The 20,403-nt window shown below is 42.7% G+C and overlaps 1 protein-coding gene across 3 annotated transcripts in view; it reads left to right on the top strand.

The window, feature by feature from the left end:
* Window positions 1-14,865, top strand: part of znf335 (zinc finger protein 335) — a 58,966-nt gene extending 44,101 nt beyond the window's left edge. For all 3 annotated transcript variants that reach the window (XM_033041633.1, XM_033041632.1, XM_033041634.1), the window contains exons 20-28: window positions 1,521-1,715; window positions 2,328-2,470; window positions 3,617-3,732; window positions 5,193-5,290; window positions 5,451-5,525; window positions 7,630-7,713; window positions 8,266-8,340; window positions 9,844-9,946; window positions 13,269-14,865. In XM_033041633.1, coding sequence (XP_032897524.1) covers window positions 1,521-1,715; window positions 2,328-2,470; window positions 3,617-3,732; window positions 5,193-5,290; window positions 5,451-5,525; window positions 7,630-7,713; window positions 8,266-8,340; window positions 9,844-9,946; window positions 13,269-13,408 — 1,029 coding nt within the window. In that variant the 3' untranslated portion in view covers window positions 13,409-14,865. The remainder of the gene's footprint in view (window positions 1-1,520; window positions 1,716-2,327; window positions 2,471-3,616; window positions 3,733-5,192; window positions 5,291-5,450; window positions 5,526-7,629; window positions 7,714-8,265; window positions 8,341-9,843; window positions 9,947-13,268) is intronic.
* The last annotated feature ends 5,538 nt before the right edge of the window (window positions 14,866-20,403 follow it).

The following is a 20,403-nucleotide window of genomic DNA, read 5'->3' as shown; positions in this document are numbered from 1 at the left end:
TCATGACAAAACATTTTGTTCACTGATGTCTGTGAAGGAAACCTGCTGTCCTTTCCTGATCTGGCATTGATATTCTTAAATCTATGCCAGCATGCCACACTCCAGCGTACAATCTCATCCGAATGTGACCTGTCCTGCAGCTATTCTAAACAATGTTTATACCCCATGAGCATAATTTTAAAAATATAACATAGTCTGCAGGCATTTCAGAAGCTGCACAGTGAGATGTTCCGGAATCAGCAAGAAGTCAATTTGAATTGCCAGTAAAAAAGATAACACGTCTTTTGTGTCATTTATGGGTATGAGCATTATTGGCAATGTTGGCTTTTATTGTTCATCCTAATTGCCCCAAATAGTTAGGCACAACTGCATTGAAAGGTCTAGATTCATGTACGAGTCAGAGAAGGCAAGGATCGCAAATTTCCTTCCTGATGTGGATTTTCACAGCAATCCCATAATTTCATGGTTACTGTTACTAAGACCATCTATTTATTAATTTTGTTCCAGAACTGTTTAATTATGTGATTCTGCCCTGTTGGACTTCTAACTTGAATCCCTGGATAAAGATAGATTCTTGATTAGTACGGGTACCAGGGGTTATGGGGAGCAGGCGGGAAATGGGGTTACGAGGGAGAGATAGGTCAGCCATGATTGAATGGCATAGACTGGATGGGCCAAATGACCTAATTCCACTCCTATCACTTATGACACGATGAATGGTTGATCTATGATGGTAAATTCAGTAAATTAGCCTTTATTCTATCATACCCTGGTGTTTCATATTTTCTCAATTGTTCCCCGACTGTCACAGTAAGGAGCATAATATGGACTGAATCTTGTACTGTGTAATAATGCAGTAGGGATAATAACAAGCTCCCTATTGTGGGTCACAACAAGAAATGTGTTTCAAACGCTTGTTTAGAATGTTCTTTTCTCATGATGAGTGTGCGGGGTTAAAAATTGACATGTTGCGTCAGTTTTTTAGTAGGAAAGAACTGTAGATGCTGGTTTAAATTGAAGGTAGTGTCTTTTTGTGCCTACCTTCAGTTTTTTAGTACATCTGCCATTAGTATGGGATTTTTGAGGCAAGAATGCAACCTTATATATTGAATACAACACTGAGATTCTTGTTATCACATCTCATTATGAGCTTGCATATCCTGAAGTTCCAACAGGTGACACCATGGAAGATCAATGTTCACCATTTCTATCCAAAATATTTTGTGCCACTAGATGACAAAATATTCCAATGAACAGGTTAGAGCATTGATCTGAAAGTTTCAAAATTATAAAGTTAGAGAGCAATAATTAACTGTATCTGACTCTACATCCTGGTATCTGAACTCCCAGACAGGATCGATGCTGCTCATAGTCCTGCTACACTTGACTGTTACTCTAGTGACTCACCGCTGCTGTGCATGTATCAAATCTGTTTCTATTCATTGCAATAAAACTGATTTCAGACCTGCCCGAGGGGAGACCAAGTTTAAATATTCCAATTTACTTCCTTGATTTCCCAGTTTGCAGGTGACATTTCATCTCCGCCAGTTGATTCAAGCCTTCAGTCATCCATGAAGAAGTTCTCCTGCAAAATATGCACGGCATCGTTTCATGGGCGCGCAGAGATGGAGAGTCACAAGAGAGCACATGCCGGTGAACATGGCTTCAAATGTCTTGATTGTAACTTTGCAGCTAACACGTGGCCAGAGGTTCGAGTAAGTTTTCCAATTCTTTCCGGATTATCTTTAATATCTGTTTCGGGTTTCATCAGTTTGCTGTAAACTGTGACCTATTATTCAACATCTTGGCACTTTATTATACACTTTGCCTCTATGTTTTTCACATCATTGATAATACATAATTAATCAGAATCATCAAATCAAAGCAACATAGGTTGCTAGCTATTCCGGTTGTCATGAAGAGCATAATGGCTTTTTGAGTCCATTCCATATAAATAAAGTGCCTTGTTTTTGGGACTGTTAGTAAATTATTTCTGCATCTTATTTTGTCCCTTACAATTACGATCATACAAGTATGATAATGAATTTTGGTTTTAACATATCCAGAGCTGATGCTATAGACTCTTAAATGGACTCTATTAGCACGGCCCCTGAATCACAGTGATGTAGAATGTCAAGATGTGGGAAATGCACCTTTTATGATTTCTGCCTTTGTCTTCTCCTTCACTTAAGCTTCGCTTAAACTCATAACCAAGGTTTGCCGACAATTCTGTACAGATAACATGCAATGTATTATTTTCAACAGTTTAAACTGATTTTATTCTGAATATATCTCCTAGTAAAATTAGAACTTGTCTTGCCCTGCAGGATCATATGTTGCAGCATTCCAACTTGCGACCTCACAAATGTAACCAGTGTAGTTTTGCATCCAAGAACAAGAAGGATCTACGGCGGCATCTGCTCACACATACAAATGAGAAGCCTTTTGCCTGTGATATCTGTGGACAGAGGTAATTCCTTTCATTTTTTTTTAACTTCATGCCTTATCACAACAACAGAAATATATATTTTTAATATTTACAGCAGAGGGTATGATCTTTTGTCAAGATTCCTTTGGAGGTTAGGCTTTCATTTTAATGCACATTTTTGCTCAGCTTATTGTTATAAATGAACAGAATCTTTATTACACTAATATTGAAAATTCTTTTTTAATATCCATGATCCCTTTCTTTAGGATTTATCCATAGATGTACTTCATGCCTTGTAAATGTCAAATTCCACTTGATTCACTTTTCCCTTCCATCAATCCACCTTCCCTCAATTAAATTATAATAATATTTTAATATTATAGTCCACTGTTTCTACTGGGTCTCCTGTCACATTTATTGGCACGGTATCCCATCTAGTATTGAACAAAACTCAATACAAAACGAGAAGGCAGGGCACAAGTCACCGGTTATAATTACTGTGCTCATCTTATCAATATTCTCCATTTCTCTCCACGTGCCCATGCACATCACCACAGCAACTTTCTTGGAAATATTTAGACCCTATTTTGGAACTTTCTGCAATTTTGGGGGACATCATTTCAAGCATTATAGGCAGTTGTGTGTGTGATGTGTCTGTAGTAGGTTTCTGTTCACTTTGCTGTTATCCTGTGGGATACTGTTTCTCACTTCCAATGTCAGAAAAGTTGTCCTTAATTCTCCTTCGTTCTCCTTTTTCTTAACTTGATAGTTATAGGCTTAATGTAAACAAGTAGGACATCCTTAATGAATTATTTTAGTTTTGTGTGCAACTTAAATTATTTTTTCCTTCAGATCTTGCACTTGAGTTCACTTGCCCTCCAACCTCAAAGCCTTTATAATTTCCCCCCTTATCCAGTATTGTTTCTCTGTCACCTAAGTTTTCTGCTATATTTATCCTGTGGCATCTGTCACAGGTGATAGGGGTGATCAAGCCTACCTTGCTTGTTTTGCCCAATGCAGTCCAATGCATTGATAGGATGTTCATCCCATGAAAATTGTATCTGTGTGCTCATTGTTGCTGGATGCTCAAGTTCTATTCACACCATTGTAATAATACTACTAAATATCACTGTATTCAATTAAATATTGCCATCTTGTAATTTCCTTTTTTTTTTTTTTTAAATGAAGGTTTAATCGAAATGGCCACCTGAAGTTTCACATTGAGCGACTGCATAGTTCTGACTCCCATCAGAAGAAGCCTCGTCAGCAACATGTCATACTGAATAGTGATGATGAAACAATTGGTAAGAAACAATGCGGCTGCCAGTAAAAAACAAAATCCCCTTCACAATTTAGCAAACAGAACTACTCTGATTTGTTTGCTTAGGCAGCAAATCTTTTTTTTTTTTTTAAGGAAAAAAAAGAGAATCAATTGACCCAATGAGCACAGTAATTATAACCAGTGACTTGTGACCTGCCTTCTACTTTTGTATTGAGCTTCGTTCAATGTTGTGGATACCACGGGTAAATGCATTAACACACTTAGTATATTTTTCATCTGAATGGAATGACTCTGGTGCCATAGTGTTGCTTGTGCAGATAAAATGAGAGAAGTACAAGGATAATGTCATGTTGAGTGTGAAAAGCAGAAGGGGGCATTTTTAAATCATTAGGATCTTGTGCACCAGAATAGACAATGGGATGAAAGGGAACTGGATTTTGAGGGATGTTAGGATGAATGTATAGTCATCCTTGCTCATCTTTGACCTTCTCTTGGTCATTGGACACATGGTGGCAGAGTTTTGGAGTAGTGATAAGGGAGTGAATTAAATGACAGCAATGTTTTTGGCAGATGTTATCTGTTCCTATTTCTTCCGACCTTGGCCAGATGTGCGAGATCTTGGAACTTTACGTAGCTCAAGAATACATCCCTGGGGGCATGACCAGACACTAATCTATCTGGTCCTCTTCTCCTGCAGCTCAATGCCAGCTAAGTAACTTCTTGGTCATCCCCTGCAGATCTTCTCACTCTCCACTAGAACCTAGAAGTTCATGTCAGTCAAATGAGATGCACGTTCAAAAGAAAATCTATATAGTCCACACCACCACTGGTGGTTACATTTGCTGCTAATTTTGCTGCTTGGGTTCAGCGACGTGCTGTGAATTGACTATGCGGGCAGACCATTTCTTGTTCTCTGGTCAAAGTAAGCTTCACTTTTAATATTCTCTGGAGGAGAAACCAACATGATAAATCAGTCAGATGGAGGGAACAAAAGTGTAAAATGCTGAAAAATCTGGCAATCTGTCAGAATCTGAATGCAGTTTATTCATGGGTATTCAATGCTACTGATCCACCTGAACAATATTTTATTTTTCAGTTATCTCACCACATTCCCCTTTCTCTTAATAACAACTGGAGTTTGTTCAGCCTTTCCAGAAAGATCATGGCTTTTCATCAGACTCAACCTCCCTTTCCCTCTATCTCTTAATTCTACTGTGTTACTCTACTCTGTTACCTTCCACAAGTAATCTTTATTGAAATTTTGACCACAGCATTTGTTCCTAATCTTGAGAGCTGAAAGAGACATGGCAAAGATCAGATTGAACATGTTGTTAAACTGCGGAATGCATCATCTCGCCATGAGCTATCCTGCTCTGCTCTCTTCCAGATATTGTTCTGGATTTGCAGTTTTATAAGCTTGGATATTGTTTAAAAAGCCTAAAGTAATTCTGAGTCTACTAACTGAGGAAAATTATTCTACAGCTCTACAAACTGATGATGCTGTCATTTCATCAGATCGATTCCAGGCATTGGCCCAGGACCACATCATTGTTGCCCAAGAACAGGCAATTTCTGACCAGGTGGGTATTGTCTATTGTGTTTACTATCTTGAGACTTTTGTGAGTGGGCTAAGGTAAACTCGAGCCTCACTATCAAACTGCTTTGAATTTTTTCTTGGTCTTTGTTATGATTTTCTTCTTTCTTCCTCTGCCACCCCCTTGTCCCTGAACATAAATTTAGGATGAGACCACATACTTCCAACATATAACATCCAATGGGCAGACTGTTCAACATTTGGTAACAGGAGATAACCAGGTAATTTAGTAAACTATTTCTCGTGTTAGTTTTTGAATAGTTTATCCAGCTTTGCCTCAAACTGTCAATTTGTTGTCTGGTTACTTTTGAATTAAATTATACCTAAAGGGTCTCCAAATATTGGTATTAAAACATTGTAACATTGACCCAATAATATTCATTTATATAAATAAAACTTGTAAAACAATAGTGGTTGTGCAAAAAAAAAAATCACTGCTGTGCATACGTGACAATAAAGAATTGTACTCCAATTTTTACTACGTTTGTATGTCATGGATTTTTTTCATTGTTGATATAGGTGATGTAGGTTTTAAATTTTAGGGACGTTTTTTTCCCGTTTGTCTCATAATAGTGACTACCCCTTCAGATATTCGCCACCTAATGTAGACACCTAATGTTTTCAGCTGTTCCTTTGATAATGTAAAATAAAACCTTGCTCCTGAATCTCAGATCAAAAGAGTTTGTTAATACCATGCTAAAATAACTTACGGAATGAACTTCTATTATTCAAGCTCCCATGTGAGGAGCAAACTCAGTGACCAAATTACAGAGCAAAGGGTTTTCTGGGGATCATGGCTTCACTAATGCTGTGTGCATGTATGTGGGCATCTTGACTTAACATCCTCGTTGGTACGATTGATCCATGACATTGAATAGGTGATTTGAGGCCAGAAATAGAAATAATTATTTCTGTTTAAATTGCTGGATATGTATTCTGAAATAATAATTTGTTAATTTACAAGTGTGGAAATAAAAATTGCCAGGTATCCTTTTGTGATTAAAATAGTGAGGCTATCTACAGAATTAAAAAAATAGATGCAATGTGGAACGTTTGAAATTAACTATTGCTGCTTTTTTGGTTACCTGGTGTTATATGTAAAATTGACTCGTAGTCAATCTTTTATAAACTGGCTGTAGAAGGGAAGGTATTGGTGCATTATCTCCGCTCCCCAAAGTATTCATTTATAACAAACCTCAGATGAAAGTGAAATTCTAAATTTTCAATTAGGATGGTCAAAATGAATACTACCTTGAGCTATTTGGTGCTGCAAATTTCCATATAGTTACAAACACTATATTGTGTTATTGTCATGTGTATCAAGGTACAATGAAATCCTTTGTTCTGCATGGTACTCAGTCAGATAATACCGCACATAAATACAATCAAGTCAAACTTAAGAACAACAGGTAGAGTGAAGGTGAAGATACAGAGTTCAGAATATAGTTCACAGCATTATAGTGATAATTCAAACCCCGGTGTCCTCAATAGGATAGAGTTGAATCAGAAAAACCTGAAACGTATGAAGGGACCATTTAGAAGCCTGATAAGAGGGAGAGAAGATGTCCCCAAGTCTGCTGATGTGCATTTTCAAGCTTCTGTATCTGCTACCCATTAGGAGCATGGAGAAGGTATAACTGGGTTGGGTTAAGTTTTTGATTATGTTGGCTGCTTTTCTGAGACAGCACAGTATTGATGAAGTTGAGTAGTGGGGAGTCTGGTCTATGTGATGGACTGGACTATATCCATAAATCTCTGCAATTTCTTGCAGATTTGGACTGAGTAGTTCCCAAACCAAACAGTGATGTGACCTGATAATATTATTTCCATGGTGCATCTGTTGACATTTGTAGACAGTGGAGACATGCTGAATTTCCTTGGGAACTAGAGGCATTGGTGAGCCTTTTGGCTGTCACTTCAAAGTGTTTTTTCACAACCGTTTGTTGGTAATATTTAGGCCAAGGAACTACAAGCTTTCAGCCATTTCCACTTTGGCACCATTGATGCTGATTGGGGCATGTTCTCCATTGCGTTTCCTGAAGTTAATAATTAGCCCCTTCATCTTCTGACATTGAGGGAAAGATTATTGTCCTGACACCATGTCACTAAGTTCTCTATTTCCTTCTTGTAGCCTGTCTCATCGTTGTACATAATCAGGCCCACCACTGTGGTGTCAACTGCACATTTGTAGATAGAGTTGGAGCCAAATTTGGCGGCATAGTCGTGAGTGTGTAAAAGTTAGAGTTGAAAGGAAAATGTAGTATTTCACTGAGATAATGAATATGTGCTCTTTTCCTAAATCTCGATGTTCTTTCCTTTCTGAAGGTGCAATACATAATTTCACAGGAAGGTGTACAGCACCTTGTTCCACAGGAATATGTGGTTGTCCCTGATGGTCACCATATTCAGGTGGGTGTCAATTTATTCTGATTTGTCGTACAAGTTTGTCAGAAACTGGCATGCAGAAAAAGCACCAAAATATATTCAAGAATGGAGTGTCGACATACTTAACATGTTTCAAAAGTAACTCTGGGCTGGAACATTAAAGTGATGAATGGCTTTGATTAATTCCATCTTTATGATTCTGGTTCTGTGGTTATGTGACATTCCCCTTAAGGTTGAAAAACAGATGTGTTCTTTTACAGTTCCTGGCAGCTAAAACAGTAGAGGACTGAAAACATGGAAAAGAACCATCCTTTTGAGTGGGTGGAGAAGGGGAAATTATACCTATTCCAGCGATACCTCTTTTGCCTAATAGTTGAGCTTGTAATCAGATTCCATATGTTATGTGCCAAATGCTCCTCCACACAGAAATAAGTATTACAGAAAATGGCAATGATTTGAAGTAACCTACTGGGATGATTTGTAACATACTATGTGTGCCCAGTATGCACATAAACCATGGGAGGAATAATGCTGGCTCCACCAGAACACCACCTAATTTACCAGTTGTCTCTACAGGTTCAAGATGGTCAAATCCACCACATACAATATGAATCGGATCCACAAATACACCAGGTCTTGGAGGGACAGCAGGTAAGGCTCTTCACTTGTGAAATACAATAATACAATACAATAATACTTTATTAGCCAAGTATGTTTTGCAACATACGAGGAATTTCATTTGCCAAGTCGGTCATACAAATAAAAAAGCAACAGATCACACAAAATACATTTTAACATAAACATCTGCCACAGTGACTCCTCCACATCCCTCACTGGATGGAAAGGCAAAAAAAAAAAGTTCAATCTCTTCCCTTCTTTGTTCTCCCACAGTCGACCGGCTCGAGCCCTCCATTGACGGGACTATCTTGACTCCCGTAGCCGAGGAGTCTACGGGAGTCAACATTAAAAATAGTTATTTACCATGATATGAATATCAAGGTTTCCTAAACTGTTCATGATTTGTTATTCTTGACAGCAAAAAAAGTGTGCATTCCCTGCTGTCAATGCTAGTGTTGCGGAACCATGTATTGGCATTTCATTGAGTGATATGTGTAATAATGCTTCTGCTTCCAGGGTGACTTGTCCATCGTGATATGCGGTTAACGCATTGATTACTTTAATCTCCAGAAGAAAGTTCTTGGTTAGCCTCAGCTAATTGGCATTGCCGCTGGGTAGATAAGATGACTGAATACCCTGCTTCCATGGTCAAAGGATTGAATCATGTTAACTGCAATCAGTGAGTCGGAAGGGAACCACTAACATTTGGTCCTTCACCCTGAAGCATGTCCCAGAGGGTTTCTAGCAGTGCTCCTCAGTGCTGATGATCTCACCGAAGCCCTTTCTTGCCGGGGTATCTGTCTCTCTGATCCCACGCTAGGTTAGAGCGGGTATCAGAGCAGAGACCCCATTCATGTGGGCCTGCAAAACAATACTGTAAAACTTAATTGTCTTTGTAGGGGACTTCAAGGGTGACATCACCAGCGGTCTATAGACAATAGACTATAACAATAGACAATGTACTAACCTGCTGTCCCTTTTGCAGCTAGCAATGCCCATCTGTCCAGCTTACAATAGAATCTCCTGCTACTGTCAACCTGTACCCATCTTTCTTTGTAGCTACATCCTATGTAGTGCCACAGACAGGACTGGTGCTGCTGTTCTGCCCTAGGAGGCCATCCCCCAACAGTATCCAACATGGTATATACCTGACAAAGGGGGAATAAGCACAGAGGACTTCACCAACTCTCTGTGCTCCCTGGTGATCACCCATATTCACTCATTGTGTACTTGTGGACTGACCACCATAGTAAATACTTTCTCCCACATTCTCTTCATCCTCTGCTCTAGCTGCTCTGCCGTTTGCCAGGAGCTGTAGCTGGACACGTTTCATGCAGATGTGGTCATCAACAATGTGGAATATATCCATGACCTCCCACATCCTGCAGAAGCATTTCACTGCCCAGCATCTGTATCTTTTATCCCAATGCCTACAGGTTGCAGCCGCCAGTATCTATACTTGATGGATCGCTCTGCATGGCCTCTTGTGATCTTTTGTGGCTCTCAATATGTTTACATGCTATTGTTTCAATTAAGATTGCAGTGAGTCATGATGGGCAGATCCAATATGTGCCAATCACTGACCGACAGGTAGTGACTCAAGCAGAGTTGGAGGCAGCTGCACACTCAGCAGTGACAGGTGAGCCACCACTTTTTGCCCTGTTCTGGTATGAAGGGAAAGTCATGGCCAGTTCTGATGGAAGGCCATCAATCTGTATTTCTCTCTCTATGATGCTGTCTGGTCTGTGTTGGAATATTTGCAACATTCTCATTTTTGGTTCAGATTTGCAGCATTAACAGTGTTTTGTGCATCACAAATCCAGCATTCTTTGTATAGTTTCATCTGCCGTCCATTCACGTTTCTCTATGTATACCCCTCAGACTGATTAGCAATGATTCACCATCATCTCGTCAACTGCACCAGCAGCATTAATGTCATCTGCATTCTATTGATCGTCATCCTTCCAGACCTTTTCCTTATTCTTTCCGCACTCCCTACGTCTGTGTCATGTAAAGCATGCTTCTTTTTCAGTTCAAATGAAAAGTTACCAATCTGTTCTTGTCCAAACCCTCATTTTACTGTTTCTTCCCCCCCCCACCCCCTTTCCTTTTATCACCCCTTTCACTGAATCACCCCAAAGGCCTAATCATGAGGCATAATTTGCTGCGCACAAAGCCACTTTGAATCTTCCTAGTCAGTCCTTGCCTTTCCAAATGCTGATAGATTCTGTCTTCAGTAACTGATCCAGTTGAGCTCGCAAGCCAGTTATTCTCTGCCTTGTTGTTGCATCCTTTCTTAAGCAAAGTCACAACATCAGACATACTTCTGGACGACAGATGGCGCAATTGGCTAAGTGTTCGGCTGGCAACCGGAAGGTAGCCGGTTCGAATCCCGCTTGGAGTGCATACTGTCGTTGTGTCCTTGGGCAAGACACTTCACCCACCTTTGCCTGTGTGTGAATGTGTGTGAGTGATTGGTGGTGGTCGGAGGGGCCGTAGGCGCAGATTGGCAGCCACGCTTCCGTCAGTCTGCCCCAGGGCAGTTGTGGCTACAGAAGTAGCTTACCACCACCGAGTGTGACTGAGGAGTGAATGAATAATGCGATGTAAAGCGCCTTGAGTATTAGAAAGGCGCTATATAAATCCCATCCATTATTATTATTATTACCTCACACTTGCCTAACCAAGATACAAACATAGACAGGGGCTGATTAGGAATAGTCACAGTAGTTTTGGTTGTGGGAGATTATCTTATGAATTTTATTGGGGGAGTCCAGAACCAGGGGTCATAGAAACATAGAAATTAGGTGCAGGAGTAGGCCATTCGGCCCTTCGAGCCATTCAATATGATCATGGCCTTTAAGAATAAGGGGTAGGCCATTTAGGACTGAGATGAGAAACTTTTTCATCCAGTGAATTGCGAGTCTGTAGAATTCTCTGCCACAGAAGACAGTGGAGGCCAACTCACTGGATGTTTTCAAGAGAGTATTAGATATAGCTCTTGGGCCTAACAGAATCAAGGGATATGGGGAGAAAGCAGGAACGGGGTACTGATTTTAGATGATCAGCCATGATCATATTGAATGGCAGTGCTGGTTCGAATGGCCGAATAGCCTACTCCTGCATATATTTTGTATGTTTCTATGTTATTGAGATTTTTAAAGAAGTAACCAAGAAAATTGATGAGGGCTGAATCATAAACATTGTCTACATAGACTGGGGCAAGGCATTTGATAGGTTCCACATGGTAGGCTGCTCTGGAAGGTTAGATCGCATGGGATCCAGGGAGAGCTAGCTGACTAGAATTGGCTTCATGGAAGGAAACAGAGGGTGGTAGTGGAAGATTGTTTTTCGTACTGGAGGCCTGTGACTAATGGTATGCTGTGGATCGGTTGGTACTGGGCCCTTCGCTGTTTATGGTTTATATCGGCAATTTGGATGAGAATGTAGAAAGCGTGATTAAGTTTGCTTTCTTGTTGCTTGGTAAATAACTTGTTGCTTGGTAAATAATCTCTCCCTTGCGAAGGGCGATTGCCAGCTCCTCGTAGCTTTCTTGCGAGTTCTACCGTCAGGCCATAGTCTCTCAGTCACTGAACATTTTCTCTGGAGATGTTCTCTGCATAGGCACAGCATAGTTCACTAGTCCTTCACAGCCTATTTCTACCTCCTGCCCAAGATCTACAAGCATCTGGCTCCACCTATCAGCCTCTCCATAAGTACACAAGTGCACACACTGTACTGCTATATACTTCTCATTCCTTCTCAGTCCTGATGCAGGCTCTGGACCCTAAATGTTGATTTGCTTCCACAGATGGTGTTTGACCCACTGAGTTCTTCCAGTATTCTGCACTGTTCACTCTCCACAGATGCTGCTTGACCGGAGGTTTTGGCATTTTCTTTTTATTTATGCTCTTTGAGAAGGATCTGTTTTTTGATTGAATTATATTAATGGTGTTTCTTGTGATCTTGAGTATACTTTGATTTGACCAATATTGCACACAATTCTTTCTTTGCACAGAAATGAATTGTTTCCTGAATTTTGTTTACCATCTGCTACCATTTCCTTCTATAATAATAAATATTATTAATTACTAAATCTTTGATATTTATTCTCTGTACCCTGGACAACCATGCTGGGATTTGGGCATTCTTTCTCGGCTGATATGAAAATTGCACTGCCCAACACACCATTTATTAAAAGAGATGTTCAATCGAAAGTCCATCTGCTTTTGCAAGTTGATGCAATCTTAAATTAGTGAATTCTCCTAGTCTCTTGGCCAATATTTACTCCTCCAACATAATCATAATCAGATTATTAATATAATTACTACTTGTGAGACTTTTTCATTTAGAAATTGCTGCTTGCCTTCCTTTACTCTGGTGATGAATACACTTCACGTTAACCAGTGGAAGCAGAAAAAGGAAACATTCTCTCCCTCCACGAGTCTTCTGCCCATTGTTTTACCTCTTGCTGCAGTGACCCTCTCGATGCAACTTTCTTTCTGTTCCTCTTAAATACAAAGCAGAAATTGCTCGTCAGCTGCATTGTTTTATTGGTTCTTTTTAAGGCATTAATGCTTTTGTTTTTGTTCAGAATTAAGATATAATAATAATTAAGCTCTGGGGATATGTAAACGTAAAGTTATAAACGTTTAAAAACCAAAAAAACTTCGGAATTACTAAAAGAATCTCTTGACAATTAAACGTCTTTTGATACGTTCACTTATTACAGTTTTTCCATAAATTTTTGTCAAAATTATACTGTATTCATTTGGACATTGCCATGTTAATTGGCTTGATCTTTTGTTCTTAAAAACAAAAATACAAATTTGCATGGCAGCATCTAAAATAGAATGTTTTCTTCAGGTGACGCCTGTTTTTTTTGTTATATATTTATATATTTTTAAGAAATATATTTTATAAATCAAAGAAGGTAAGCTGTGGTCTTTTGTCCTGCACAGCTGTAGCAGATGCTGCCATGGCCCAGGTTCAAGGGATCTACACGACTGAAGCCACAGAGGAACAGATCCAGCAGCTTCAGCAGCAAGCAATCCAGTACGAGATGGCTCATGCGGAAGTCATCACATATTCAGAAGACTAATGCAATGCGGGAGGAAGAGATAACGACTTATGCACTTTTTGTTTTTGGTTAACAAGAAATGAGGGTCAGTGAGGCCAGGAAAAGGGGAGAAAAGCATTATGTCCTTTCACTATCTCATAATAATAACTTGGTTTGCTCCTGAAATTGTCCTCGCCACCTCTTGCATGTAGTGAACAAATGAAAACCTGATTTGTACATCTTGCTTCCAACCATCCACCTCAACCTTTCCTTGTCAACACTACCTTTGCAGATTTGTTAATAATTAGACCAATGGGTTACCTTGGTACTGAATCTTTGCAAATAGCCTGAAATTCAAACCTCCCTTTTGAAGTTTATTGAAAGGTTTAGCACAATCTTTAAGATGGATCGATGAACCAGTGTCTTTATAAAAGAAAAACAAAGAATTACAAGCTTCCACCTTTTGAGAAATTATCTACACACAGTTCTATACATTTCTTGTATTTAATGTATGTGTATAAAGAATATATACAAAATATTATGTACAGATTATTGAATGCCTGCGGGTGAATAATGAGACAAAGATCTAGTTGGGGAATTCAGTTGCTTGATCATTGTATTATTCATCATTGCTTCTTGTTTTCCATTTTAATATATAACAAATTGCTTTTTTTTTTTAAACCTTGCCATTGTAGCAATCTGTTGTGATGTGAATATTGTTTTCAAGATGAAAGGACAAATGTGTTCTGCTATTTAGTATCTTGTTTTATTTGCAGAGAACTAGTTGCAGCTGCTACTGCTGCTGGAGATGCAGTGACGTGATCCAATGTTCGATTCTGGTGTGGGATGAAAATTCCCCATCACGTGATTTCTGCAAATTCACTCAGTACGCCATAAGTCTGCCTTCAACCACAGCTCAGTGCTGAGCTGGCTGCTATCACTGGGGCATCAATTGAACTCTTGAAATAAAATTTGGCCCCAGTAATAGTCAACAAGGCAATCTCGCATAAGTAACTTCCAATAAGTAAATGTACAGGGATCACATCTTTTATATATGAATGATGGGCTTTTGAGGATAGGGGTATAAAGCACAAGTACACTTGTATTACAGTGTAATAAAAGAGGCATTTTATTTGGCTATATACTAGATTCGGTGCAGAAGAATATTTATTTGTTGAAACATCATCCGTAACTTATGACATTCGGGGGGAAAAAATAAAGGTAAAGTGAAACCAGTAGTGGCTGATAAAGATTCAGGATTATATTTGGAACTGAGCTAATTGATATTTCATAATGATACATTTAGCCCAGTTTATTATACCGTTCACGTCATGGTTTTCATAATGCCTGTTGTCAACATCCCAACATCCCAATGCCGCATTAATGTTGCTACATTAATGTTGGCCCCCAAGCATTATTAAAACAATTTCATTGATCATTGTTTTCCAAAGGTTGCTTATGCTAATTCTATAAAACTGAATTGTTTCAACAATAATATACACAGACTAATTTCTTGAGTAAGATGCGTGTTTTCTTTTACCTTAAACCTAAATTATTCATTAGCTCATTTATTCGATTTGGAAGCTGGGCTCACTGGCAGGTCAGAATATTTCACCCTTGAGAAAGTGATGGTGAACTTCCATGAATTGCTGCAGTCTCTGGTGTAGGTACTTCCTCAATGGTGTTGAATAGGTGGTTTTGAAATTTAGAGCCAACGATGAAGGACGGGTATATTTCCAAATCGGAATGTGAATTGGAGAACTTGGGTGGTGGTGTTTTTGTGCACATACTTTCCTTGCATTTCTTGATCTGTTGGTAGTAGAGATTGTGGGCTTGGGGTTGCTTTCTGAGTAACCTATATGAATAATGGCAAATGTGTTTTGTAAGTGGTACACATGCAGCAATTATGCTGGTGGTGGTGAAAATTATGTTTGGGGTGGTCGAAGGCATACTAATTCAGCGGGCTGCTTTACTATTGTTGATGCTGAACTTCTTGGGATTTGTTGGAGCGGTTCACCCAAGTAAGTGGCAAATGTTCCATTGCACTGCTGACAAGTGCCTTGTAGATAGTACAAAGGCCTTGGTCTGTCAGGAGGCGAGTCGTTTGCTACAAGAAATACCATCTATGACTTGTTCTTGTAGCTACCATATTTATCTGGCTGATCCAATTGAATTTCTGTTTACTCATGACCCTACGGCTGTTTGTAAAACATAGTAATGGCACTGTCATTATATACAAAGAGAATGCGATTAGATTACCTCATTGCATGGTACAGTGGTTACTTGCCACTTTTCAACCTGGTAGCAGAATACTGTACAGTTCTTGCTGCATGCCGATATGAACTGCTTCACTGGTACATTACCTCTGTTCTGTGCTTGCCATATTTCTGATCTGGTTATTGTTTGTTTTTCCTCACACCTGATTTTTTTTTTTTTTTAAATACATTCCTTTCATTTTGAATGTGACCATTTCCCTTTTTGCTTTTTCTAGACAATTTTTCCACTGCCATTGTACAACCAACAGTGTATTGATATCAAAGAGCCTGCAATCCAAAAACGCATTGAATTGGACAAGTACGAAACAATTCCAGTAATCGTAATTCAATGTGGATATTTTTCTCAAAGTGGGGTTTAGTAAAGTTAAAAATGTGAATAACTTTTTAAACACAACATCAATCTGAACAATACTTGATTAAAAAACATGCCACAAGATAATTGTGAGTAAGATGGCCCATAAATTGTAGGGCTATAGTGTACCGTTTTGGCATAGTTCCGGGAGCACATACGCACGCAGAATCACAAACGAGATGAGAGTTTTAGTAATATACTAGACCAAGTGCAGACCCGTTGGGTCTGTTTCCCCAACGGCGTTTGTGGGGGGAGGTGGGGGGAGGGGGGGGGGGGGTGTGTGAGGCATCACACTCACATTAACCACCCCCCAAACACACAGGTGGGGGGAGGGGGGGGGGAGAAGAGGGCAGGGAGGGGAGAGGAGGAGGATGACAGATTTGGGAGAGAAAGGAGTGGGGTAGGGGGAGAGAGATGTGGGAGAGGGGGGGGAGGAGGGAGGGAAGGGGAGAGGTGTTGGAGAGAGGGGAGGGGGAAGGGGGGAGAGAAGTGGAAGAGAGGGATGGGGAGGGGAGAGAGATGGGGACGGAGGAGGAGGGAGGGGGAGAGAGGTGGGGGGAGGGGAGGGATAGTGGGAGGTGGAAGAGGGGTAGGGGAAGGGGTGTGGGAGTGGAGGGAAAGGGGTGGAGTGAGGGAGAGAAGTGGAAGAGTGGGGAGGGAGGGGTAGGGGGAGTGGTGGAAGAGGGGTAGGGGACGGGGGGAGAGAGTGAAGGGGGGTGGGGGAGAGAGGGATGGGTGGGAGAGAAAGGGGTGAGAAGAGGGAAACTTAGAAACAGAAATTAGGTGCAGGAGTAGGCCATTCAGCCCTTCGAGCCTGCACCTCCAGTCAATATGATCATGGCTGATCATCCAACTCAGTATCCTGTACCTGCCTTCTCACCACACCCCCTGATCCCTTTAGCCACAAGGGCCGCATCTAACTTGCTCTTAAATATAGCCAATGAACTACCTTCTGTGGCAGTGAATTCCAGAGATTCACCACTCTCTGTGACAAATGTTTTTCTCATCTCGGTCCTAGAAGATTTCCCCCTTATCCTTAAACTGTGACCCCTTGTTCTGGACTTCCCCAACATCGGTTTATATAAGATATCCCCTCAATCTTCTAAAATCTAGCGAGTACAAGCCGAGTCTATCCAGTCTTTCTTCATACGAAAGTCCTGACGTCTCAGGAATCAGTCTGGTGAACCTTCTCTGTACTCCCTCTATGGCAAGAATGTCTTTGAGCATTGGGCATTTTGACATCACACAATGGAACGTTCACCATGGGCTGGGGCTCCTGCATAGGCATATGTAAATGGATCCATTCCGATTGGACATATGTGAACATTGGGCATTGTGACATCACACGATGGAACGAATCAAAAGGAAGAAAGGCTGCCGGCCAGCCGGACGGCAGGCGGCAGCCACAGACTTTTATATAATAACGACCAAGTGCAGACCCGTTGGGTCTGTTTCCATAACGCCGTTTGCGGGGGCTGCGGCATCACACTCACATTAACCACCTCCCAAACACACAGGTGGGGGGAGGGGAGAGGAGGAGGTGGAAACGGGACAGATTTGGGAGGGAAAGGAGAGCGGGGTAGGTGGTGAGAGGGGGATGGGGAGAGAGACAGGGGGGAGGATGGAGGGAGGGGGACAGAGGGGAAGGAGGGGGGAGAGAAGAGGAAGAGTGGGGAGGGAGGAGGAGAGGGGTAGGGGGAGTGATGGAAGAGGTAGGGGCGGGGGGAGAGTGAAGGGGTGGGGTAGAGAGGGAAGGGGGTGGAGGAGAGGGAAGGGGGGTGGGGTAGAGGAGTGGGGAGGGAGGGAGGGGTAACGGGAGTGGTGGAAGAGGGGGAGAGGGGTGGAGGAGGAAGAGGGGTGATATAAGGGGAGAGATGTGGAAGAGTGGGGAGGGAGGGGTAGGGGGAGTGGTGGAAGAGGACAGCGGTATGGGGGAAGGGGGCGGGGGAGAGGGAAGGGGGTGGGGTAGAGAGGGAAGGGGGTGGGGGAGAGGGATGGGTGGGAGAGGTGATGAGAGGGAAACAGAAATTAAGTGCAGGAGTAGGCCATTCGGCCCTACGTGCCTGCACCACCATTCAATATGATCATGGCTGATCATCCAACTCGGTATCCTGTACCTGCCTTCTCTCCATGCCCCCTGATCCCTTTAGCCACAAGGGCCAGATCTAACTCCCTCTTAAATATAGCCAATGAACTGGCCTCAACTACCTTCTGTGCCAGTGAATTCCAGAGATTCACCACTCTCTGTGTGAAAAATGTTTTTCTCATTTCGGTCCTAAAAGATTTACCCCTTATCCTTAAAGTGCGACCCCTTGTTCTGGACTTCCCCAACATCTGGAACAATCTTCCTGCATCTAGTCTGCCCAAACCCTTAAGAATTTTGTAAGTCTATAAGATACCCCATCAATCTTCTAAAATCTAGCGAGTACAAGCTGAGTCTATCCAGTCTTTATTCATATGAAAGTCCTGACATCCCAGGAATCAGTCTGGTAAGCCTTCTCTGTACTCCCACTATGGCAATAATGTCTTTGAGCATTGGGCATTGTGACATCACACGATGGAACGTTCACCAGGGGCTGGGGCCGCTTCTATGGGTGAGAAGCCAGTATTTTTTTAAATATTGGGGGGGGGGGGGGGGCTGCGGCATCACACTCACATTAACCACCCCCCAAACACACAGGTGGGGGGAGGGGGGGTGAGAAGAGGGGAGAGGAGGAGGAGGAAACGGGACAGATTTGGGAGAGAAAGGAGAGCGGGGTAGGGGGTGAGAGAGGGGTATGGGGAGAGAGATGTGGGGGAGGGGGGGATGGGGAGGTAGGGGAAGGGGGAGAGGGGTGGGGGGAGAGAGGGGAAAGAGTGGGGAGGGAGAGTGGAGGGGGTGGGGGGAGAGGAGTGGGGAGGGAGGAGGAGAGGGGTAGGGGGAGTGATGGAAGACAGACAGAGGGAAGGGGGCGGGAGAGAGAGGGATGGGAGAGGGAGAGGGGAGGAGAGAAGTGGAAGAGTGGGGAGGGAGGGGTAGCGGGAGTGGTGGAAGAGGAACAGGGGTAAGAGGAAGGGGTGGGGGAGAGAGGGAAAGGGAGGGGAAGAGAGAGGGGTGGGGGAGGGAGAGGGGTGGGGTAAGGGGAGAGAAGTGAAAGTGGGGAGGGAGGGGTAGGGGGAGTGGAAGAGGGACAGAGGGGTAGGGGAAGGGGGCGTGGGGAGAGAGGGAAGGGGGTGGGGTAGAGAGGGAAGGGGGTGGGGGAGAGAGGGATGGGTGGGAGAGGGAGTGGGGTGAGGAGAGGGAAACATAGAAATTAAGTGCAGGAGTAGGCCATTCGGCCCTGTGAGCCTGCACCACCATTCAATATGATCATGGCTGATCATCCAACTCAGTATCCTGTACCTGCCTTCTCTCCATACCCCCTGATCCCTTTAGCCACAAGGGCCACATCTAACTCCCTCTTAAGTTCCGATTGGACATATGTGAACATTGGGCATTGTGACATCACACAATGGAACGTTCACCATGGGCTGGTGCTCCCGCAAAGGCATATGTAAATTAATCCATTCCAATTGGACATCTATGAGCATCGGGCATTGTGACATCACACGTTGGAACGTTCACCAGGGGCTTGGGCTGGGGCTGGGGCTGGTGCTGCTTCTATGGGTGAGAAGCCAGTTTATTTTTGAAATATTGGGGGGGTGGAAGGATTTGATTAAAAACGTGTACTTAAACACGACGAAATGTAATGAGGGGCGGATACTTGGAAAGAAAAGTGAAATCTCTACCGAAATGGAAAAGATGTCGGCGATTCTGCGTCTGGTTTCTGAGTTGCAGTGAATCAAAGGAAGAAATGCAGTCGGAAGCCGTACATGTAAATGAATCCATTCCGATTGGACATCTGCGAGCATTGGGCATTGTGATTGGACATCTGCGAGCATTGGGCATTGTGAGGTGGTGGGAACGGGATAGATTTGGGAGGGAAAGGATAGCGGGGTAGGGGGTGAGAGATGGGGAGAGAGATGTGGGGGAGGGGGAGAGGGGTGGGGGAGAGGGGAAAGAGTGGGGAGGGAGAGTGGAGGGGAAGGGGGAGAGAAGTGGAAGAGTGGGGAGGGAGGAGGAGGGGTAGGGGGCGTGATGGAAGAGGGACAGAGGGATTGGGGGAAAGGGGTGGGGGGGGAGAGGGAAGGGGGTGGGGTAGAGAGGGAAGGGGGGTTGGGCAGAGAGGGAAGGGGGGTGGGGGAGAGAGGGATGGGAGAGGGAGAGGAGTGAGGAGAGGGGGAGGAGAGAAGTAGAGTGGGGAGGAAGGGAGGAGTAGAGGGGTAGCGGGAGTGGTGGAAGAGAGACGGGAGTGGTGGAGGAGGGACAGAGGGGTAGGGGAAGTGGTAGGGGAGAGAGGGGAAGGGAGGGGAAGAGAGAGGGGTGGGGG

This window comes from Amblyraja radiata, chromosome 23 (genome assembly GCF_010909765.2).
Source record: "Amblyraja radiata isolate CabotCenter1 chromosome 23, sAmbRad1.1.pri, whole genome shotgun sequence".
NCBI classification, from domain to species: Eukaryota; Metazoa; Chordata; class Chondrichthyes; order Rajiformes; family Rajidae; genus Amblyraja; species Amblyraja radiata.
Note: the sequence above shows the minus strand (reverse complement) of the source record. Positions and strands in the feature narration are given on the sequence as shown.